The 25,081-nt window shown below is 39.6% G+C and overlaps 1 protein-coding gene across 18 annotated transcripts in view; it reads left to right on the forward strand.

Annotated features, from left to right (window-relative positions):
- ADGRG6 (adhesion G protein-coupled receptor G6) overlaps positions 1-25,081 on the forward strand; it is a 146,856-nt gene that overhangs the window by 21,880 nt on the left and 99,895 nt on the right. For 2 of the 18 annotated variants that reach the window (XM_065057192.1, XM_065057208.1), the window contains exons 1-3: positions 5,072-6,063; positions 9,345-9,483; positions 19,498-19,598. In XM_065057192.1, coding sequence (XP_064913264.1) covers positions 19,499-19,598 — 100 coding nt within the window. In that variant the 5' untranslated portion in view covers positions 5,072-6,063; positions 9,345-9,483; position 19,498. Of the gene's footprint in view, positions 1-5,070; positions 6,064-9,344; positions 9,484-12,873; positions 13,393-13,589; positions 14,198-19,497; positions 19,599-25,081 lie in introns of those variants that run through there. The other 16 variants (XM_065057200.1, XM_013368715.3, XM_065057204.1 and 13 more) reach the window with 13 other exon arrangements.

Genomic DNA, 25,081 nt, shown 5'->3' on the forward strand with positions numbered 1-25,081 from the left:
TTAACTAAAATGGCACTGAATAAGGCCCCATGCTTTAACAACCTTATTGTTAAGATGACTTTTTTAGGCATGTCATGGTAAGGCAACCTACTGTATCACTATTATTTTCCTACTAAGTTTGGACTTAGGGGTGTGGTGAATGGGTTACGGTCAAGGGATTTTTTTAGTTGTACTTCCCAACTGCTTTTACGTGATTCCCAGCAAAAAAAAATGTTAGTGGGAAGCTTAACTTCATATTTTCTAAAGAAGAAGGCCTCAAGGGCGACATTTTTTCAGAAGCTTCGACAATCTTGTGTAATTTGCACGTATTTGCACTGCTGACACTGGGAAAGATGAATGTGCTTTCTGGCTCAGAAAAGAACAAATTCTTTCCTCTGTCCTGGAAGCTCATAGTCTTTACGAACTTGAGTCCCTACACCAGTCATTGTTCAAACATGGTTTTCTGATAAAAATTATCTGCTTGTTATATCTTAAAAATGCCAGTTTGCCACAATAAATTTAACACGTTGCTCACATTTGCTGCTTTTAACCATATGTCTGCTTGAGCAGAAAGTACTTTAAAACAAAAATAGTGATTAATCCATTGCTGATCTAAAGAGTACAATGTTTAACCATGTGCAGTACCTAATATGACAATTTTAATACCTCTTCAGCCTATGCCATGAAAATAAATCAATGTATTTAATTCTGGTTTAGTACATAAATAATTTATTTTCAAGTCCCTCCTCTTCATAACAATTTTTAAATCCAGTGTAATTCAGAAGGTATCAATACTTAACTAATTTACAAACATGAAAACAAATGGAAAATCAAGAGAAACATAACTATAGTTTAGAATTTTTGCTATGTCTGCACAAAATATATGTGTATATCCGCACAAAATATATGTGTTTATCCACACAAAATAAGCTTTTAGAGGGATATTTTGCTATAATCTCAATAAAAAGAACACTCAATAAAAGGGATATTTCTTGGCTTTTAATATTGGCAAATTCAATAAAAAGGGAAGTAGTTATATATTATGTCAAAAAGGAAATCCCAATGATAATCCTCAGGCTGTTTCCAAACAACCATGAAATGGATGCTGACAGGACATGGAATTCTCCATTGTGCATTCTGACATTTAACCTGAAACCTTTTTTAGAAGAATTGTCCATGGGTTCTTGTACCATTGACCGTTTTCCTATACCATACCTTCCCATGTTTTGGTTTTTGTAAAGACTATGTAAAGACTATGTAAAACAGGCTGATTTCTCATGAATATACTCGTAATCTGTTAAAGATTTGAGAGCAAGGAATTCAGTCTTTTCTCCTGTTTCTTTCCCCTTGACCTTTTTTGGATGGGGAATAACTAGAGCTAAAAAACAAAGGATAGAAAGTCTCATCTATTCCAGGAATTAAGCATTCTGAAATTCCCCATTTCTTTTTCTGTGTTCATCTGGCAGAGCCCCAGATTCTGTCACCAGTATTTACCCTGTGCAGCTCCTTACTCACAACTTAATCCAAAGCCTGTTGAAGTCGGTGGGAACCTTTCCCTTGACCTCAGGGGGAATCAGCTCTGCTTGTGTAGGCAGAGCAGTTTCAAATTATTTCCACTGCTGATTACAGTATAAGAACTGGTTGAAATCAGTAACCTGTCCTGAAATCCAACACTACAGCTAAGTTGATGACATCTTAAGTTACTAGTATACTTTTTCAGTTGTGCTTTAAGAAGCTTAAGTAGTATCAGCTGCCAGAAAAACAGAAGATAAATTACTTTTTTCTTCTCTACTGAGAGCAAAGAAATTAAGAACTGTACAGCTTCTGAAAACCATGTCATTAATAACCATCACTGGAGATATCATAATGATTCCTTTTGTCTTTTGAAATGTTTACGTCAATAATACAAGGTATTTTAGTAATCATAATTCAGGAAAAAAGGCTTAGGTTTTGTCTGGAGATTGTTTTTAATGGTAGAGGAATTTCTGATGCAAGACAAAGGGACAAAATTTGGAGAGCAGCTTAACAGACATTCAGCAGGAATTTAGGGTGTTTGGACCTTTCTGAATCTGAATTGGTTATTTATGGAAACTCTACAAAAAGTCAGATTCAAATCCTACTATTGAACCAAGCAGCACTGGGAGCCATTCCAGGAAGACTAAAGCAAATTCAGCTCCATTTTCCTCGTTAATGTAATGGATGTCTGCATTCAAGTTTGTTAAAAAAAAAAATTAAAAAAAAAAAAATAAAAAACCAAACACAAAAATGGGGGATGGAAAATAGAGGAAGAATGTAATGTTTGTAAATTCAAGTTTTTTAATGATTTATATTTTTCGTCCTTTCATTCTCTCACATAATGTGTGATACCTGAAAACAGTACTCTGAAAAGTGCAAATTGTTAAAATGTTTACAAAAATATTTGTTTGCAGTGTATGAACTCCAAGTTTCTGCATCATCCTTTTCACACCCATTTCCTTTTGATCTAATAATTTTAATTTTTATAAACTTAGTGCTTATTTAATATTTTTTCAAGTTTTCCAATTTAATGTGTTGTTTTCTTTCTGTACCTCCTTCTACCTTCTTTCATTCTTTCCTCTTCTCGCTACCATGACTCCTCTTGCCATTTTTCCACTCCGTAGCAGTATTTCCATTTCTCTTCTCTCCATTATGTGGTCCTGTCTCCACCTCTTCAGCATCTCTTTCACTTATCCATCCAGCCTTCTTCCACCAATCCATCTTCACTTCTACCCTTTTCCCAGTGACTTCCTTCTAACTTTCCACCTGCTGAGATTTCCTGTATCTTCTTAATCACCCTACAGATGCCTGTCTTATGCCACCTCACACATTAACCCCTCTTCCTCAGTAGTTCTTAGGGATTTGCACTCCTTTGTTTACATAGCCTTGTTTGCTAAGATGATGTGCGAAATTCCAGGGCAGGGTGGATCCAGTTGCCTATTACTGGGGAAGGAGAAGGTGGAGGGGAGTGCTGCCTGCCTGGGGGTGAAGGAAGATGACTAGTCTGTGGACACAGTGCTGTTTCCCCTTTCATCGTCCTCCAAAACGCATGAGGCAATAAGGGCGAAGAAGAGATGGTGAGGAAGCATGTTTCGCAAGAAGAGAGAAAGGGCAGTACCCACAGGAACACCCACTCTGAATATTTAAATGCAGTCTTTTATAGTAGGATCATTTAATGATAGACAAAATAACTCTACAAATACATTAATATTTCCAGCATAATACTTTAAATGCCCTAAGGCAGTCATTTGAAAGTGAGGCTCTAGTGCTGCAGACTACTTTTTCATAGGAGGAGTTTGGGGTAAGATATTGCTGCCTCCCCAAGTCATCAGCAACACGTCTTGTCCATAAGCTGAATGGTATATAGCTACCATAAGAGAGAGGTCGGCTCTAACCATGGTTCCTTTCACTTCTCCGCCTGAGACTTTACATAAAGATCCCAAGACAGATGTTTAAAGTTATGACATCATGTTGGTAAAACCGAGTCATTGAGAACTAGACTCCAATGACTTAAGACATAAAAGAACCTGTATATGAGATCATTGCTTTAGGGACATATTATGCTGCTGAGTCATTAACTGTAACTGGTCCACCAAATACCTCTACTTTGATAAATTGCTGACAATATTAATGTTGTGAAATTTATAAGCAGCACTAACATTCAACTATCTGAATTTCCTTTTTTTATTTGAAAAAATAAATAAGTATGTTCAGGATAGATTAGACAAACATTAGCTGCAGGAAGACGTTTCAACATCATAATGAAAATGGTGAACTTCAAAAGCATTACTGTATTTTTTAAATTAATCTTTGTGGATTATCAAAAACTATCATTAAACTAAGTTCAGATCTTTTCTTACAAGGGATTTATTCGGAATTTGTTATTTAACCCTCTGCATTCTTTTGATTGCGTTTCCTAATGAAAATAGCAAAATGAGCACATTAAATGGGAATGATAGTCAAACATCTTTAAACTTCAGGAATCTTGACTATTTAAGCTTGTATCTGTATTTACATTATTTCCAATGGTTTCCCTCTGTCACCATTTTTTGCAATACACTCCAGAGATTAAGAGTGTATCTAAGTAGTAATTAGTATTAATAATGATAAGAGCAGATTTTGCTTATTTCTTTTGCCTTAGAAGCACAATAATCCTAATATAAGATACAACAGAGCATGTAAGTAGTCGCAGCTCTCCTGATTAACTAGATCTTAAGGCTGAAATATGAAACGAGCCATGAGAACACAGGAACAGCCACAATTCCTGTGCACTGTAGGGTCCGTGTCCTCTCCTCCTGTGTCCTGATGTATGGGCAAAGCTTGCTCCTCACTTCAGTTAGTAACAGGTGATTTCTTCTCACTGGCTGGAACTTGCTGTGGGTGAGCTATGGGCTCTTCGCTGGGGATATTATGCTTCCGGCTGTATCTACACTTAAATTCCTCCTGGCACCCCAATTCCTGGCACGCGGGGGTACAGTCTGCAGGATTATTTTGTATATCCGCATATAATGTAATGTTTAGGGAAGTAAAATAAACAGTCTCCAGGTCCTAGAAAAAGAGTACAGGAGACACCTCTACTGAAGGTAGGACTGATCCATATTTCTAAGACAAAAAATGCAAAATAGTGCTTAAAAAGTGTGAAAAAGTCAGAGGTGGTTTTTTCCTTACCTTTTTTTTTGTTTTTTTTTTTAAGGAAGAGGTTTTGACTGACTTTGTTCTGTAATACAGTTTGTTCTTTTATGATGTTTTGAAAATTTTAATACAATGCAGGGAAATGACTGAATATATCTAGGTAATAAAAGCTTGGAAATCATGGTTTGGGGTTTTTTTCCACAAACGTATATTAATCTCACTATTTTTCAAAATACATGCAAAATACAGATTTTTAATACTTTAAAAGATATGTAATAATTTTTCATTTTAAGTAGGTCTTAATTTAGAGTTAGGTTGAATAACATTGAAAAAAGAATCTCTAATTAAAACTAGTTTACCATCAAATATTTGGGAGGGAGGGAGGTGAGGGGAGAAGGGGTGGGGAAAGTAGGGGAAGCAAGGCAGGAAGGAAAGAAGGGGGAAAGAAGGGTAGGAAAAATTTTATAATAGTAAGAATGAAACACCAAAGTTTCACACAGGGCTAAATGGAAAATGTTTTCTTTCCTCCTTGCATAGTTTTCTGTGACTTGTTAAACCCTGATTTCAAGTTAGAGAAGTTGACATTCCTTGTTTCTTTCCCCTCTCCCACAAAATTTTCCAGGTCTTATTTATTCATCACGAAGAAATACAACCTCAACTGTTTTTCTTAGGCACTCTCTCTTAAATTAAGGAAAAAAACATAGATCTAACCAGCCAACACATGCCCCATAGAAGTAACACTAAAAGATTAAGTGAATTCAACTCCTGAGGCTACATTTTAGGATGTTTTACTATGTTTTAATCTAAAAAAATGAAGAAAATACATAAACTTTCACAAAGTATCTGAAAGATTTTTAAAAAATTAAATGTGACTTGGGCTATAAGTTATAAACACATCCTACAAGCATAGTCTTAATTATCCCTCACTAAAGGGGAAATTCATGGGACTGCACATTCACGTTGCAGTAGAAGTAGGCGCAGTCTCACTTCTATTATGAGAGTCACAACAATATTTTAAAAGAAATAAAATAAAATAAATTGAAAACATACACATCTAGCTCAGCTTTCACAATTAGTTAAGCATGTGCAGATGGTGGGCTAGGTCTTCTATTACAATTCTGAACTAAAGCTGTCTATAAAACTTTGGTGCCTGTTTCTCTGCTGCTGACTTCCTTCCCCTGTTCTGTAGCGAGTCTGTGGAAAGTCACCGCTGATACCTCTCCTCATCCTTTGCAATCCTATCATAAAGAGGTATGCCTGTTCTAGTATCATTCACTTAATGGGGCTGTGCCTTTGCTTTACAGGGTTTTTTGCTGCAGATTTTTTCTTTTAATTATTTTCTGCCTGTGAAAGGAAAAGAGAAGAACCAAAGAAGTAGCCAGGAGGTCTTCATAGGTGTGGATTCCTAAATCATCTTCTGGCAAAGTCCAGGTTGGGGTGAGGCAAATACACATTAATCTAGTGATTCTGAACTCACTTTGGCTCATCTGGTGGTATTCCTTTGAGTAAATAAATTATAACCTGTTTCAGGTAAACTGTTTTCACTCACAGCTTTTTCTTCTTTAGTTGCAGATCTTAACAAGGGTGTTGTATCAGTGTCAGGTCAAGTTGGAGTAAAATCGGAGGTTCTTGAGTTAGGTGATCTGGTTTTAAGAGGAGCTCAGTGAACTAGAGGTATATATTGTGATATAACCTTCCATTTCTCACCCTTGAGGGACCCTCAGGGTCCCAGTTTTATTCACTGCTGGGAATCTATACATATTCCTGCAAGAAGCAGGATTATTTGGAGAACTGGAGATGCTTCTTCCCTGTGCACAATACCTGCAACCAGTGAGAAAGGGGGAACAGATGTTGGAAAGGAGTTGAAGACAGACAAAAACTAGATAAAGGAAGCTATGAAAATCTTGTTGCTGCCACTGCCACTGAGATTTTAAATGGAAAAAATCATTATTAGCTTCTGTATTTCCACTTCCCTATTAGTTTTTACCATGAGAAAGCCTGACCTCAAGAGGAATACATCTTAAAAATATAGAAGTGTTATAAATATAGCACAGAAATCACAAGGGAAAATAATACCCTAAGAATTCTAAGATGGACACTTAGTATGTGAGCACTTATCTATAATTTTGCTCTTAATCTGTCAGTTCTCTATTTGGAAAATAAGGCTAAGTCCACATATTCACTCAGGGATGCTATGTTATCAAGCATTCAGATATTATGTTGAGAGTAATTTAAAATGTCCTTTGTAAAGCTGAGGTTTTGGATTTTTTTTCAGATCACACTCTTAATGAAAAGCACCTTTTTATTTCAGTTAACTGTTCTTGTACTGGCTGGGCTCTGCTAGTCTGAAGCATGAGTTTAACCATTACTCTAAATTCACACCAGAGTCTGTCCTATTTACTTCATCTTTTAAAGCATTCCTAATAATCTGCTTCAGGGAGCTTAAGGCTGACAGACTAAGTGTTACATGTATCCCTCCATTATGTGCTTCAGACTCAAGAAACTGCCATGTTTCTTGCTCATCTTGTGGAACAGATAGTATACGCTTGTGTAATTTATAATAATGCATATGCATAGGAGATGGAATTTAAGTTATAAAGGCAGGTTAAATTGTAATGTAGTTTTGAACCAATATTGTTCTTGTTTGTATAATTTATTGAAAAGTGGAATTGCAAGAACTTCTTCTCATACCTTCAAAACAATACTTTAGAGCACTGGCTTAAAACACTGCTGTGTAACTCCCGTAGATTCAGCCTGAATACAGGGAAAAGTTTTAGAAGGCCCATTGATAGCAAGTTGATCTCAAACACAGCATTATGTCATTGTTTTCTTTCATTCTCTTAGAAGTCAGAAAGGGTTTATACATCTGTATGTTTACTGCTTTCACACTACAACTGCAGCTCTGCCCTTTGAATGGTTTTTTAATGTTCCACTTAGCATCTGATTTCCATTCTTCAGAAGTATATTATTTTTTTATGACGTGGGAAAAAGCTAACTGATTATGATTGATGTGCAATTAGTTTTGTTTCTATGTAATCCTGTTATTTTGTTAGCACTTGTGTGGTTTTTACAAAGAATGATGAATGAACTTCATAATGTTCACTTTTGTTTCGGTTCTGATAAGCATCCAAATATTTGGATGCTTGCTCAAAACTTATCCAAAGTTTCCTAAGCCCTTGAGTCTGCAAAACTAGTCTGAACACTTAGACAGAGAAGGGCTTTCCTCATGAGGTTTCCAGTTGTTCCACTAGTGGAACCTGATGGAAATACCATGAGATCAGCTTTTCTTCCAGTTGTTCCAAATCTTTAACATCTGGACAGAAAACGGAAGTGAGAAATCCTGCCCAGAAGTTGTAATATAGGAAAAGTTGAGTTCTAAAAATAGGTGAAGAACGACTGTTTTTTTAACTCTGCAAACTGGTTACTCCATGACTGAAAAAAATATCAAGTATCCAGAATTAGAGATGAATCGGCTTAATTGGTACCAGAAACTATAACCTCCTCAAGTAAAACCTTTTCCTGCTTAGAATCTGGTTATTTGCTGAGAAAGCTATTCAGAGCAAAATTAAAATGTGGTGACATTTTAGAAGCTTTCAGGGTTGGGATTCATTCTCATTTCTGTCAAGTATTTATTCGTGCATGAAAGGGTAGTACACAGATGCTGGTCGGAAAAGGTTATCTCTTTTTTTACAAAAAATGTCTGTGTTTCCTCACAGTATTAATACTTTGGAGGAGACCCTAGATAGAAGTGTTAGCTTCTTTAAATAACTTGAATTTCAATGCTAGTCTTTCAAGAAGACAGGCAAGTTCAGCTGTTGTTGATCTTAGCATTGAAATTACTTGCAGCCAGAGAGACACATTTTTAGGGAAAATAACTGGATAGCTTAATGCTTTCTACCCTGATGATTGGTATCTAATAAGTTCAAAGTATACTTTACAGAAGTAAATGATCTTTTTGATTAAGCCCCTATTTTCTCTATCCGTGATCTTCTGTTCACTGTGCTACTTCGCCTGTGGAATGCCTTGTTCTCCCTCCATAGCCCCTGATTCAACAGGCTCTCGCTAACCAGGTTTATCATATTGTTCAAATACAAGTCACCAATTCAGATCAGGCTGCTGCTAATTGTTCATGGATGATCTCAACATCATCCTACAGGTTCTTCATAGAAATAGAGTGCACCACCATGTAATATGAGCATTGCTCCCAAGTTCGCTGGTCTGAAGCTGGGAAAAAGTCCTGAGGTTCCTCTTCCCTTTAAGAAAAATGAAAGTTCAGGAAGCCTTTACAAGTGGGCAAGAAAAGAAAACAAGCATCCTCCCACAGATCAGAAATATGTGTGAGAACACCAGTGGAAGTATGCCCCAGCAGGCGACGGTTTAGGACTCCCAGAGTGCTTGATCAAGAGTAAGGAGTTGAAATGAGTTAACAAAAAAAACCAACAAAAACAAACAACCCCAGCCCACCCTCCCACCCTCCCCCTGCCCCCATTTACTAGCTTTAGTCAATGCTGTCCTTCCTTGTGTCCCAAGCCCCTGGAAGCCCGTGCTTGCTTGGTACTTGGTCAGGCATAGAAACTGCTTCCCATCTCCCTTTAACTGCTGGATCAGCAGCCTCCAAGAAACATCCACTCACCCAGCGTTCAGCCATCCCTGCCCAGCTCATATATGAAACCATTGCATTAAGGATCACAGTGAAAACTGACTTGCTCTCTCTTCAGTCTCTTAGTAATGGGAACCAGCCCTGTCTGGATGGGATCTCCAATGTGAAGGGAAAACACCTCCCTGGAAACAAGAACTGAACAAAGAAAAAGACCTGATTGTTCCTGTTATCTCATCATCTACACCTGAAACAGAAAGGTAAGGCTCTTAATCTCTCAAATAAGGGAAAACGAGGAAAGAGGAGCTGTTTAGAGACCTTCTGGCAGGCTCACTATAAAAGCCAGGAAGTTCGGGCTGATTGTCCTTTAGTCTGTGAAAGGTGGCTTCTGCTGTGACCCAGCAAGGGGTAAACAAGGCTGATGGGGGCTGGGAAATCTGGAAGCTGATTAAGTAGTTCAGACAGATAGAAGACTCTTTTAAAAAGGAAGAGCTGCAGGACTGTGAAGATCACTTCATGTAATAGCATAGTGAACCAGAGTCCTTGTCTGCTATATCTCAACAGTCTGAAGTAATAACTGAATTAACAGCCTTGGGAGCAGCAGTTCAAATCAAATCTGCTCCTTCACCATTTAGATCAATGCCCAGGCTTTGATCATCAAAACCAGCTTCTGGGAGCTCACCTTTGAACTCTTAGACTCAGCTGGGGGTACCTATCATGTTTTCTCCAAGACAGGAGAATGACCAGGCAGAAAGGCAGGAATGGTTGTAAAGTGCAAAGCCTTTTTCCCTCTCCTCCCTTGGACTTGATGAGAATGCATATGATCTTGGATTTTCTTCATAGGTTTATAGCATTGCACTATTTAGATTAAGCTTCCTTTTTATTGTTGTGTGTTAAAGTGTTTTTTGTTTTACACTATTACAGGCCATAAAGTTTCAGTATTTGCATTTCTTTGGAAAGTAAACAGAGATTTTCCTAAATGTAAATGTTATAATAAGGAGAAAAGTTTCAAAACAGGAGTTCTGAGAAAAATTATGTTTCTCAAAGGTTAGAATGACGTATCCAGATATAAAATATGATATTTTGTATTATTATTTTATGAAACATTCTTTAACATTCTTATAAAATATTTTCAGAGGTCCATGCAATGTTGAACAAAACATAAGGAAACCGCCATAACAATTAAAAAAATATATGAACAAAGTCATAAAAATCAGAGCCTACAAAATTCATACAAAATATTTCACTGATCATCTCAGAATATTAATGAAAAATTCTGGAATGTTCATAGAATTATTTCAACAATGATAGCAACCTGATCTAGTTTAAGATGACCCTGCTCATTGCAGGGGGATTTGACTAGATGACCTTTGAAAGTCCCTCCCAAGCCAGAACTGTTCTGTGGTTCAGTGGTTCTGTTTTACTGATGTTAGGCCAAATAATTGATCCAAAAAATGCCTTCTTCAGAAAAGTATCCCCTCTTCAACCGTCTGCTCCATACCAAGTTGTTTGACAGTGAATTAAAGGCAGATGTGGCACAGTGAGCTGCTGCCAGATGATGATGGGCATTTTCTTGTGAGCAGTTAGGCTGTTCTTTGCTGCCCTGCAGCTCTGAGACAGTCTGCAGCAACCTGCTACTTTATAATCCAGAAAATCTGCACTGCACATTATCCTTGCGGGACAGCATAGGCATTTGTCACCAGGCAGTGTTCAGTTTGGGGATCCAGAAGCAGCAGTGCTCCTACTGTGAAGAGGAAAGCAGACTGAAGTCTGAGAAATATATGACAGCAAATTCAGAACAGGAGAATTAACCAAGAAATAGCTCAACAAAAGCATGACAGGAGAAAGTTCCCATTATTTCTTCTCATTTTTTGTTGTTTTTTTGGTTTGGTTTGGTGTTTTTTGTTTGTTTGGTTGGTTTGTGGTGGTGGTGGGGCTTTTGTTGCTGTTGTGTTGTGGGGCTTTTTTTGTTTGTTTTGTTTTTCGTGCTTGACTCACAGGTTCTGGAGTTGCAGTCACTTCTAATGCCTTCCAAGTAGGGAAGTAAGATGTAAATTTCCAACATAGCCAGTAGATACACACTACACACATATTGCTAATCTCTGCATGAGCAGCAGATTGACTTCTTCCAGATGCTCTTGATTTACTGTGTAAATCACATACACAGTGGATCCAATATGCCCAGGAGATAGAGAGCTTAATCTTCAATTGATCTGCACATGTACAGCGAGGCCAGTGTATTCTAGATGCACAAACATTGCCGTGCATGTGAGGTAAATGCAATTTGTGTGTGTACAATAAACCCTGGTGGCAAGAACTTGCACGTTTATTGCCCAAGCACAAACTGACTGTATGTAATAGAGTAAGTCTTATGTGCACTGATACATTGGACTCATCACAAATGCAATATAAACTTGATTTACATAGACTTTATCCAGTTGACTACAAGTCTTGGAGGAAAGTTGGCACGTACACCCCCCCTGTCCCTCCCATGGTCCCCTAGAGGGATTCCCCGTGTGATAGCAGGGTGGGAAGCAGTGCAAAACCTACTCAGAACACAGAGCTCTTGATACGGAGTAAAGGCTGACAGGGTACAAAGTAATTCGTACTGCCTTCCAGTGGAAGTTGGCCACACAGATTTGGCTGACTTACTTCCCAACAGTTTCTGCACCTGTGTTTAGTACCAGGAGGTTACAATGAAAACAAGCCTAATGCTTATTGGGTTTAAAGGCCGATAGTAAACATTGACCAGAACGAGTGAATATTAATGTTCAATATAAAGTTCATGAAACATTTAGCGATGTCTTTATGGTTTGTTTGTGGGTTTTTTTTTAATAGAAACTCAATTTGCTTCTAACTGCCATTGCATGCTGATCACTTCATTGAGTGATTCACTATGCCAAGTCTTCTCTTCCCCATCCTTCCAAATCTTGCCAGCTCAGATCCATGGAGAAAAATTTTGTAAAAATTTTGGACTTCTTTTGTGACTTTGTGTTTCTCTGTGTTTTCCTTTATAACATTTCAGTGTTTTCCTACCTAGCTGTACTTCGGTGCCATGTTCACCACAGATTTTTATTGAACAAAGCAACATAAGAACATTAGCAAATGGTGCAAGCTACCTTCCTCCAACAATGCTACCCAGGAGTGAGGTGTAGGCCAGCACTGTACATGGGAGCAGCACACAGCCTTGTATGCTTCTGAGAATGGGTCAGAGATGCGTCACCTCTGCTTACCTATCTTCTATCCCAAGCATAGTGCATTGTGTGCATCAGAGAAAAATGGCACAACTGAAGTGCCTTCGGGTCTGTGTCATCAACTCTGTGACACAGTGGCATGGTTTGTTTCCCATAGGTATGCAGGCAGCCCCATGTGTCCTCATCTGTGCCATGCACAGTGTGTGGGGTGGGTGGAGTGTATTTGCCCCCAGGGAACCTCCTGCCACTGGGATGCTGTGTGGTGCTGCATGCCCAGGGTACTGTCCCTGGTATGGGATCTCCTCAGAGATGACGTCTGTCATTTGGGGGTGACTTTGGGCCTGTGGCTACCGTCTCCTGGTGGGTGTAAGTGTGTTTGGGGACTGTGCACCCCTGGGCTAGCCCCTAACCGGTGGGCGGGGGCGCTGGGTGGCCGTGACTGTGTGAAAGGTGGCGTGTGGTGCCTCCTGGGCAGTGCCTCTCCTGGGGGTCGCAGGTAGCACGGTCCCAGTGGCTACTCCTCACCCCGGCGCGGCGACTCAGTCCCCTGGAGCGGGTCCCCGGAGGAGAGCGCGGGGCCCGCCCGTGGCGGCGGTTCGGCGGGTCCCGTCCTGCCTTTCCGCGCTGCGGGTGGGGCGGCCCAGCCCGCGGGGCCCCGCCGGAGCCTCCACCTGAGCCCCGGGGGACACGGGCGGGAAGGCCCCTGCCTTCGGCACGGGCGGCTTCCCTCGGCACCGAGGTTTCCCCGGCTTGTGCCGAGAGCGGCGAGTCCCGGCGCGGGGGCGCATCGTGGCGGCAGTGGAGGAGGAGCAGATCGGCGCGGTCCCGGTCGCCGCGGGCGGTGTGTGCGGGGGCGGGCGTGGAAGAGAGGTGAGCGAGCAGCGATGAGCTTTGCGAGGAGCGGGCCAGAGTGAGCTGCTGCGGGGCAGAATGGTTGCTGAGACCCGCAGATACTGCATCCCGTAATGTCACCATGTAAGTCTCCGGATTCTGGGGCGAGGGCTGCGACTTGCTGTCCGCGGCGCTCGGGAAGCGCGAATAACCCTCCCAGGCGCCTTCGTGGGGCAAGAAACCGGGACCAGATAGGCAGGGCTTTTTCTCCCACCACCCACTTTCCCCCCACCCGCCCCGTAGCAGGTGATGAGTAATGTCAGGTTTGAGCCGTGCAGATAGGTAGGGCTGAAGGAATGGGGAAACGAGAAAGTTTCACGTTGGGAGCTCAGAGGGCAGGGCAGACAGGGCTCTGCCCCCTTCGGGCTCCGGGTCTGCCGGCGGGTGCCCTGCAGGGTCCCGGGCGGCCGCTGCCTTTCTCAGAGCACTGTAATCCCGTCTTTCGGGCTGCTCTGTTGAGTTTTCCTGTGCTTGGAGGCAAGGAGCGAAACCCTCGGCTCCACCCGCTGCGGGCGCCGGTCTCTCGGCACTCGCCTGGCCTCTCGGCTCGGGGCCGTGGTCGCTCACGTCGAGGAGCCCCATCTCCTACAGGCACCGTTCCCAGCCCTCCAGGTGCGGTGCCAGCACAAATAGGGGCAAAAAGGAGAAGAAGGGCTGGGCGGGCTCCATAAAACCTTCCTGGCCCCACCGCCCCTCCCTGCAGCGCATGGTGGAGAGGAGGCAGCGTGGGGCTCCGCCGCCGTCGGGGGGCGAGGGGTGGGCGGGTCGGTGGCTCTCCTGCTTGTCACCCTCTCGTCCGTACGCCGCCTGGCCCCGGGCGGGCCACTGTCGTGGCCTCTGGGCGCCTTCACCGATATGTTTTGCCTTTGCTGACGGGCTCCCACAGAAGGTAAGGCGAGGGACTAAGGGTTGGGTTTAGGTGTTTCAGCGGTGCGCTCCCAGCCTGTGGCTGGACCTGAAGGGAGTCAGTGTGAGGGGAAAAGGGTAGGGTTTTCTACCAGTGCACGGTGAAGTTAAGGCAGAAATGAGAAGTAGCTCCTGAAGACCTAGTTTTGCAGTGCTAGGGAGTTGCAAACAGCCGGCAGTTTAGTTGCCTGAAACTGGGAAAAGTTCACTTTGAAAGGAAAGCCAAGGGAGTGAAGCTGATCTGATAGAGCTGGAGCTGTTTGAATTAAAAGGCAATGTCTTGTTTTTTTCATCTCTTTTGATGAGTGCGAGGGTGTTCTCAAGTTTGACTGTAAGAATAATTAGGAACAAGTAATGCTTAACAGAATGGAAGTTTTAAGTGGCCTTGTGTAATTAAACTTTCAAGACATTCGTGTACTACAGTTTCAAGCAAGCGTTTCAAAATTAAAGTCAACTTTTCTGTTAAACTGTAGGAAATAAAGTGTGAGTTGTAATAGCCTTTCACTTGCTGTAGTCCCACTTAAGAGTGAGTAAGCTTACAATCTTTTTGTTTGCAACCTATATGAGAAAAAAATTGTGAAATTGATGTTATCTTTCTTTTAAAATTAAAGCGTCAGCAACATTTTTCCTTAATAGCTTTAGACATGTCAAAGACCAAAGACAGTCTTGTCAGTCTGCCTGGGGCAGAATTCACATCCTACTCCAGGGAACTTTGCCGAATCCTTGAACAAAGAAGATGGTGCATTGAAATACATATTGCGTGTTTTGAGACCATACAGTATATAAATTAAATGCTCCAGGATTATTCACATTTTGTGTATATTTTCTTGAAGAGCTGTATACTCCCTAAAAGGTGATGTTGGGTTAGGTCACTGTTAGCATCTAGAGTAAATTGTTTAGTAGTTAGATGTAGCAAAACTCCCATTAATTTCATCCTGAACTATGTTGAGTTACCATCCATTTATGGTTTATATAAATTACATGTCTATTTTGCTCTTCTGGGATGAATTGTGAATAAGCTCGTTGTCTCCCTATATTATAGGAAATGAGAGTTGCTGTGGACTCTATTGAACTGGCAGCTAGAGTTCATAGCTGCTCATGTCATACAGTGTCTACAGTGGAATGAGGACGGTCCATAGAAAAAGTAATAGTTCTTCTATAAGACTCCATAGAAGGGCACTTTCTAAATTTTCTACATTTTTTGTGAAAAAAATAAACAACAACAGCATCAAATTAAAAGGGGTTGCTGTTGTGAGACTACATCCAACTGTAATGGATCTCCTCCTACCATAGGTATACTAATCGTTCCCAGATATATTGGGTAAAGTGTTTTGGTTTGTGTTTGACAATCTGCAATGATTTCTTCAGGGCTGCTAGCATGTTACCAGCTGGCAACACATCAGGGCTCCTTCATTTAAATTGAAACAAAACAGAGAATAAACCCACTAGGAACCATCTTCAGCAATTTTAATGTGCTCAGGGTTAAAGACTGAAATAATCTGCATATGTTCTGAGATCTTTGTAATGGAGTGCTTTGCTTACTTAAACTCTTGGTGAGTTTTAGTATGTTGCTGTGCTAATATCCCTTCTCTGTTCTATTTATGAGCATTAAATGACAGAATAAATATTTTAAATACTATTTAAAATAGGAACACAAGACCAAAGGGGTCTCTTGGGCTGTTAAGTCAGTGCTGTTGTAGCATGGGACCATATCATCCCTTGATAAGCTATAAACTAGCCCAGAACTCTTTCATAATTTTTCTGTTGAATTACTTATATGCTTCTTGGATTTGGTTCTAGATGTTAATTAACACTAATAATCACAAAAATGAACCTTAAAATAAATATACACATAGTGGGTATTAACAGGTGAATATCTGCAACTAAGGGTGTTGTGGTTTCTGGTGTGTTGTGGGGCTTTTTTGGTTGGTTTGGCTTTTTTTTGCGGGAGGGGAGCGGGCAGGGTGGGAGAGGCAAGGCAGGGGCAGTATTAGTATAGTATAGTATGTTAGTAATTAGTATAGTATAGTATACTATATACTATACTATAGTATGCCTGGGAAGTATTTACTAGTTGCTCTGGCCCCTTTCCATAATTGTTTGCCAACTGGGATATCACATTATTAAAGTATCAGGGATGTATTTTGGTATGGAAAAAGCCTTTTTGTTGGCAAAGTGTTAGCTAACTTCTATCTTTGACCACTTCTTGTGTGACCATGGCTTGTACATACAGCACAGCGTTAAGGCTGTGAGCAGTTAGGTTTCTGAATTTTGGCTTTTTGTCAATGCAAGATCTCAAGAACATGTAAATAACTGATTTCCTCACTCATTTATAGTACTTGGCTAGAGGTCATGCTTTGTAACATAGTTCTTCAAAAGTCCTCTCCAACAGAAACAGATCTGACTTGTGATGCCTGCGTTAGTGGAGTATTCTGGTAGTGTGCTGCTTCTGTGGTCATTCTTGTTTGAGTTTTATAAACCTTTCTTGTTAACTGAGATGATGTGGTGTAAAGAAAGTGGTAGAGACTATAATAAGTGGAGGACACAGGTTCACCATTTTTTACATATTTGTTTATTTTAGTGGAGAGTTGTATATTTTTTAGAGCAATTGTATAGTTATCCAGCCTTTTTCTCTGGGGAAAAAATTATAGTTGCTCCCTTTCTCCTTGTTGTTTGCACTTATTTATGCTCTGCTCTGTTGCTGATTATCCATGTTTCTTGACTTGCACTTTTTATGAGAGTGAGGATAAGGAAACAGACTGTAAACTAACACTGTAGAGTCCTGGCTTGTAAGCGTTACCACAGCGCAAGTAAACATTTACAAATAGAAAATGGCCAAATTAAATAGCTCTCTCAGACTAATGCAGCACCTCAGATTCTTTAAGAAAGGCATTAAAGGCATGTTGACTGGGTAGAGTCATGCCAGACTTAGACAGCAGAAACTTGTCATGTTATTTTTCCTTGAGTATCTCAAAAGTTGTGTCTTGCATCCTCCAGCTATTCAATGAGTAAAAACTTCAGCTGAGTTCACAGAGACAGCAAGACTGAAAATTGCTGTAATGCACAGAAAATGTATCAATACAATGAAAACCAACACAGCTTTCTTCTGAATTAATAATTGTTTGTGACTGTTTCCTAGTCTGATAACTTTACTGTGCTTGCTCAAAACAAACAAAAAACAGTAATGCAACCCATTCTACAGGCTAGCATTGGTAGATCATACAACAGCCTTGCATTTATCTCATCTGTAGATGCAAGCTTTTTCATCTGTAAAAACAGCAGTATTCTTATATATCTCTGGTATGCCATACTGTTATCCTCAAAATTTCCATTTCAATACTCAGTAAGTATATGTGAGTGTACTATGCTGTATGTGTGTCCATGTGCATGTAACTGTTATCATGTTTTAAAAGAACTTCTGTTCAAAGTCAGTTTTCTAAATGAATGTGAAGGGCATTGTGGATTTATGAATTATATACATTGAACAGTAACTGCTCCCAAACCTCAGCATTCTGTTGTCTGAAATTTTAATAAGGATTTTTGAGTCATTAGGGTGAAGGACAATAATTCTATTGTTTGATAATCTGGATATTTTCGTGTCTGGCTTCATCAAAGAGATTCTTCTATTTCGGAGCTCAGTGTTTTCTGTGCTTGTCTTCAACACTTGTTAAGTTTGACTTTACAATATCTCAGAAAAATAAATCAGCCTCAAATTCCTAATTTGATTCAACTACCCATAAAGAGCGGGAGTCTTTTTTGTAATCAGACACTTGTGCTATGTAACACTGAACCAGAGGGAAACCTGACTGATTGCAGTAGCCTATTGAAGTGCTATTTACCTGAGCCCATTGGCATCTGGCCCAGGAGGGTGTTTTGACGAGTTACTTCTTTTGAAACTGAAACATCAGTTGTTCCTTTACAATGATTTATCTTGCTGCATTAAGTTTGGCTTGTCTACATTACAGAACTCCACTTTGGGAAGAAACAGAAGCTGATACTGGGAAAGGATTTACATTTGCCCACAAGTTTCACTGGCAGGGTCACAGCAATGTCTGTGGAGCAGAAGGAAGACTAGTTTTCCAAGTTTAAGAAATTAAATTTCTTGCCACTGAGTATGAACTTTGTGCTTTCTTTCACTTACCTCTCTCACATTTCCATCCTGATAAATCACACCAGTGGCCATTCCAAATATGGGGTTCTTTTTGTTTGTTTGTTTGTTTGTTTTTCCTTCCCCCATCTATTTAATATGCACTAACCTGGAAGACATTTGTGTCCATCAGTGTTTCTTCATGTCTATTCATTTGTGGTTCTTCACATACTGCTGCTGGGAACAGAATTGTGAAATATTTTAGGGATTCTGCTAGAGATTTTTCTCCCAGTATAATAGTATCTTACTGAACAGAAGCCAGTTAACCTTGCCAGATAGCAGGAGAAGAAGTTGGTCAAAATAATGTGTGTTGTTTCATTACTTGTTGCTTGCTTTTGCTTGTTGCTAACTTGTTGAATAAAATGAGGCAGGAATGTAATTGAGCACCATTCATTTTGGGTACATATTTAAAAGTCTTCCTTGCTTCCTTTTCTATCCAGTATGGGGGCATTTTATTTTAGCCATTAAATTTAATGTATGCTTCAGTGCAAAAGAAATCTGAACTTCAAGCTATAACTAATAAAGATTTTTATATAATTGCATTTGTTTTGTTAAATAATAAAGGTGTTCCTGACTTCACTGGCAGCACAGATGAACCCCTAGATTTTGGTAATGAAAGTTCCAGGATTTTCATTAAAGTTGTCAGCAGAAAATATTGTAGCTACCAAAATATTAGCACTGAAACATACAGAAAGGCTGGTTAAGGGCCAAGGCAAATTGTCCCATCCCATCTTTATATAGTTAAGAACAAATATATATGTATTATGTACATATTTTTAAACACCATAAATGTATCCGTATATGTAAATAGGTAAATTAAAAGTTGGCAATCTCAGAAAAAGTACACTTTAACTATTTCAGGCACTGTATGAGCTACTTTTACTGAAATACCACCCATGCTTATCTGCTTAAAAGCCCAGCGCTCACCAGTCTTGCACTTTGGTGTCTGCTAAGGACCAGACAACATTATTTCTGACTTTTTTAAGCAAGTGTAGAGGCTTTTGTCTCTGTTAAGCAACACTACAGCCATCCGTAATTTTCAAGTGCTACTTTATTTACTGCTAGTTACTAGTTCGACAGTATTTTGCATTTTCTTGGATATTTGTAAAGCTCTCTGAACTTTTTTTTCCCCACAGGATGTCTCATGTAAGTGAAATGTGGTGCTATCACTGGAAATGGAAGCTGCAGCACTGTCTCTGCTTGTTTACCGCGTATATTATGTGCATGCAGCAAGCAGGTAAGTCAGCAAATTATCTCAAATAAATGGTCTAGGAGCCGAAGTCTTGATAGCTAAGGATTGAATATGCTTACATTTGATTGAATTATATACAACATAGTATTTTGATGAAAGTGATGTGTTACAATTATTAGTTGTAATTTAATACATTGTGTCATATATTCTGCAACTGCCAAATTTTCTGTTTGGTTTTGTGGTTTTGTGTGTGTTTAATAATTTTGCTGTTATTATTTTGTTTTGGTTTTGTGCTTTATTTTTTCACTTTGTACTTCGAATTATTTGTTTTGCTTTTCCTTTGCTTTTACCTTGTTAACACCTACCTGTGTTTTGAATTTCTTCTGGTTGTTGAATACAGCAAGTAATCACGTTGCTTTTCCGTTTTTGTATTGTTCGTGTGTGTAGATTGTGTGTTCAGTAACTTTCCACTCTAGTTCAAAGCTGTAAAATAACTCTACTGTGGTTATTATTTTTACACTATTTTATGATCAAATAATAGAAACGTTCCTCAACAAGCTATATGTACCTGAGGACACACTGTAAAGAACAATCCATTTAAACTTATCATCTTAGTCTGTAGTAACACTTGAGCACAGAGTAATGTAACACATTCTGTTTTCTTTAAACATATGAATGAGAGATTTCATTTATTAAATGTTTTTTCCTAACCACTAGAGTGCAAAATGTTTTAGGAGCTCCAGCTGCTTTACTGGAAAAATATCTCTGGAGTTTATTCTGGAGCATATGAAAATTTTGGAGCAGCTTGAAGAACTCAGCTAATTCCGTATCAGATGGGAGGTTTTACTGTTACAGACTTGCCATTGGAAAAAAATAATGGTTTATATATAGAAAGAGTTTCTAGCTTCTTTGATATATTTTTTTTTTTTCTCCAAACAAAACGTGCAGTGTGTTTTGGTTTTTTAGAGCTGCACTTTTTATTTAGAGAAAAAACAATGCAGTAGCTGCACAGTAGCAGTTTCCAGCTTCATGTGTTTTCCATTTCCGTTAAATTACGTAGCCAGAAATGTACTTAGCACCCGAATCTCACTGGTGGCTATGCTGAGTGATGGCTTTTGTGTCCCTGGGCCATATATGATCCTGGGCCATGCAGCTACCATCCTCAGCATAAAGTAAATCAGCAAATACTACTCTAATTTACAGGTGCTGTGGGCTGTTACCTGGTGACTAAAACATTAAGACCCATAGACCATTAGTCTTTGGTAATTCTTCTTGATAAAAGTTTATTTATTGAAAGTGCAGGTGACACAGCAAGAATAGGTCCCCTGAGCCAGAAGGTCCGAGCCAGTGTGCTGTGAGGACAGAGAAAGCCAAATACAAGCTCATCTGTGCATTCAGCTAATCGCAGCACACCATTGCTACCTGTGCTGGCACCAAACTAGTAGATGGGTCAAAAGCCCTATGCTGAACTCCAGCATACACATCTACAAAATCATATGTGCCCCTGGCTAGCTACTTCATCAACAAAGTAGTTGGTGCCACTGGATACGTAAAAATAGCCAAAGTGTTCTGGTTAATTTGGTCTCCTCTATTCTAGTTACTGTTTGTGCTCCTTTCTCAGGCACTGGTTTAGCACGTAGGAGACTCAGAACCAGGTCTCTGATGGAAATCATAGCAGGACCGGAATCTGAGCCCTAAGTGTGTGCTGCTGGGGGCTTTTTTGTTTTGATGGAAAAAGATCTGAAGTCTTTAAAACTTTCAGTAAATGGAAAATGCGTTTCCTTATCTGCCTAAATGATGAGTAGATAAATAAGGCACACTGGCAACACCCAGGTTCAACAGACAAATGTTTGCTGTTCAGAAGCCAAAGAGATCATACGTAGTCTGCTGTCAATACTTGACTGAAATGGAGACATTTACCTTTACAGCAACCTGTCGTTTGGCGGTACTTGCTTTATGTTGATGTGAAAGGCTAGGTGATACTGCAAAATGGAGTCTTTGCATTTGTTCTTTCTAATAGCACAAGGCAGACAAGGTGGAAAACGCCGCTGCTTCTGCATTTTTTGTGTGTGTGTTTTTAAAGGGTATTGGTCACTTTGGCTGCAGATTCTTATGGTATCCATAATCTCCCTGGCAACTTAAGCTTTACTCAAGTTAGAGTAGAAATATCATAAAACTAACATTCATCCAGCTTCACCACTGAGCTGTAAGCTTAGAAAGCTATTGGGGTTTATTAAGCTTTGCCTAGAGGAGGTTACATACAAGCAAGGGATTAAGATCATCAAGTACAGGTTTTATGGATTATTTAAGGGGCTATTCATAAGGATAAAAATATCAGTCATGCTGTGACATGAGAAAAATGCAAAAATAATAATTGTACAGTTTAACTTGAGAAAAACTACAGGACTTGGCCTGCTTTTGGAAACAAAGCGCAGGAGAAGGACTATACAGCAGAAAACTTAGAACAGGGACAGGATAGTCTGTGAAAAGGATGTTTAGCCACAATTTGATCTGTAAGGGACTGACAAGCAGGTGTGGCAGTGGACTGTGATCCCAAAATATAGGTCTGATACCTCAGAGGAACCAGTGGAGGGTCTCTGATGCAAAATAGAAAGAGAGAAATGTCAAAACATAAAAAAAGAAATTATAAAAATACAGTATGTACTTCAGTTAAAAACTCAGCAGCCTGAACTGTTTTGGTGTACTGGTTTCAGGCTTTGGGGTGAGACATGGGGTGAAGTTACAGAACAGCTCAGTGAGCAGCTTGACAGGTTTCCATTCCTGTCTGGGGTAGACAATCCTGATGGCCTTGAGTGAGTAATTTAGCCGTGCCTCAGTTTCCCTTCCTGTAGTGATGATTATATGTCTTGCCTGTCTTGTAAATAGCTGGTCTGTTTTACGTTGAAAGGACTGTATAGAAGCCAAGATGTTAGAATGGTGGTGTTTTAAACAGAATTTGTTAAATCTAGTTTTATCTGAGATTCAGACATTCCTAACTTTTTGTTTGTATGTACATTTTGTTGGTTTCAGAGTGTCCAAAAGAGAACAGAAAGACTGAGCAGAGTCCTGGAAAACATAACTAATGAGGGCAGACAGAAAGAACTAAGATTTTTCTGGTCTAGAGTAGGCAGAAGGGGGAATGCATAATAATGTAGAGTATTTAAACAGGGAGCTGCAGTGGGAAGGAATAGACTGATCTTTATAGAGAGTCGAAAGGGCAAAAAGAATGGGTTTAAATTACAGCAAGATAAATGAAGGGAGGAAATCTCATCAAAAGGTATAGATAGCAATGGAATAGATTGCCAAGGAATACTGGGTAATCTCAGTCTTTGAAAATGTATAGTAATATATGCCAGAAGTGGTTTAAAAATATAGCCCTCTTTCCTTGGGGCTGAGTAACATATTAGATTATTTCCAAAGTTCCCTAATTTTTATAGGGCTTTCTAAATCTTTGCTCTATAGAATCTATTTTTGTTCAAAATCTGGGAGATAAGGAGGTTCTTTGGAAATGGTATTTCTCAAAATATGGTGGTGCTTTTCTTGTGCCTACAAAATGATTTGTCCTGTTACAGTGGCCTCATTTGAAATAAGAAAGCAGCAGTTCAGTATCAAAAGTAAAAATCAGTTATTTCCAGTGTGTGTAACCTCACAAAACATGTTCAGTTTAATGTCCCCTTGCTTTTTTGTGTTTCTGCTCTCATAGTACAACATTTAAACATACGGGGTTTTGCTATCTCTTGGTTTTGACTGTGGTCTATGTTGTAACTCAGGAGCAGAACTGGACTTTTTTTTTTTATGATCTTAAAAGCAGATTACAATTTGCATAACTTACTTTCCAATCAAACTTACTTTCATGTGTCTTGTCAGTGCTGGACTTCCAGGGTTTTGAACACTTGCACAGTGGAGATTGCGACATCTTCATAAGAGTTTTTACCTTCTCTCATATTTTCATATACATAATTACATAAAAGTCAATAGCTGGTTTATGTTTCAAGTACCACGCAAGCCTATTTAGTTTTATCCAGGATGTAAAAAATATTTATTTTAATAAATTCATGAATACTCCTTAAATTTTTATTACACTATTTCAGCATTTTACCCCATATGCTATTATCACAGAATTACTATGGCTGTAGTTAATGCCAAAGTGAGCGTTTGTACTTGTGTTCACCCACCAGTGCAGTGTGTTAGTGTCTCTAATCACGTTTCTGTGTCCTCAAAGGGCTTAAATAAATCTCCAGGAGCTCACCAAAGAGTAAGTTTCAATTCTATTACAGTCCTTGAAATTTTTTTATTTTTGTTTTTGTGGTGGTTCAAAGCAAAAATTTGTGCCATTTTTAATTGATCAAGAGAGATTAGAGGAAAAAAAGAATAAATCTGAAAGCCAGTGCTTCACCCACATGGCCCATAACGGTCTCCAATATAGGATCATCTCTGTCCATCGTGTTCCTTAATAGGGCTTGTGTGGATAAAGGAGGGATTAAAGTCCTCCCTTGTTTATGAGAGAGCTTCACAGTGACCTTGCAGGCCCAGGAGCTTCATGAGGGATGGGAAGGGAGTGTGGTGGGAAGTGTTGCTGTTGCCACCCACACTAACAGCAAGAGTCGGTCACATTGCTGTCTGTGAACATGGATTGGGTTTTATCTTGCACAGCCCATGTCAGGAAGTGTCTGTTTTCACCATAGACCTGAAAGTGCCCACCCCAGACATGGGCCAAAGATCCTATCGCTGAGTAAATGATGAAGTGGTTGTCAGCACATTCCCTTATCTTCCACTCTTACCATGTGCACAGCAAGAACCACAGTGCCAAGATGTTAACCCGGTCGTTGGACTCAATCCTCACGTACCACAGGGAGGTGGGGGATGATTTTATAATGTTCTTACTGGCAATTTGTGAAATGTGTCCCATGGCATCCCTGGGGTGGGGACAGGCCTGCATATGTTGTTGCTGAACAGGGTGAATGTCACTGAGAGTGGTGTCCCTGACTCAGGCATGGAAATTCATGTTTCTGAACATTATGGAAAAACTCAGAAAACCTGGAAAGTTTGAGAATAGCATTCAGTCTGGTGGTCTCTTTCCTTAAGCAGGCATACGTAAGTCATGTGTAACTGAGAGATTAGTCAGGAGGAATCTGGATATTTAATGAATAGCTCCAAAGTATTTTTATTCTTTCCCTTTTCTCTGTCAGTCTTCTTTTATATTTTATTGTAGCCAAAGCAAAACAAATCAAAAGCAATTCTTTATGTTCTGTTTAATATCTAAATTTCTGCTGTCCTGAGGCATGTGTTTAGAATTTCTGTTCGTATAAATCTTGTGGAGAAAAAATTACTAGTTGGCTTTCTTGTATTCCCCTTAGTTGACAGTGCGTTAATATAAAAGTAAATCACTGTTGGAATAAATTTCACAGGAAGCTGCCTCTCATTACCTCTGTTTACTTTTTTAGATATAATTTTTTGACGGTGTTGATAATTCTTTTCCTTAAAGAGTGTGGACCTTCTTGCATTAACCATAACAATATTGCCTTAAA

This window comes from Columba livia, chromosome 3, assembly GCF_036013475.1.
Source record: "Columba livia isolate bColLiv1 breed racing homer chromosome 3, bColLiv1.pat.W.v2, whole genome shotgun sequence".
In the NCBI taxonomy this organism is placed as follows: Eukaryota; Metazoa; Chordata; class Aves; order Columbiformes; family Columbidae; genus Columba; species Columba livia.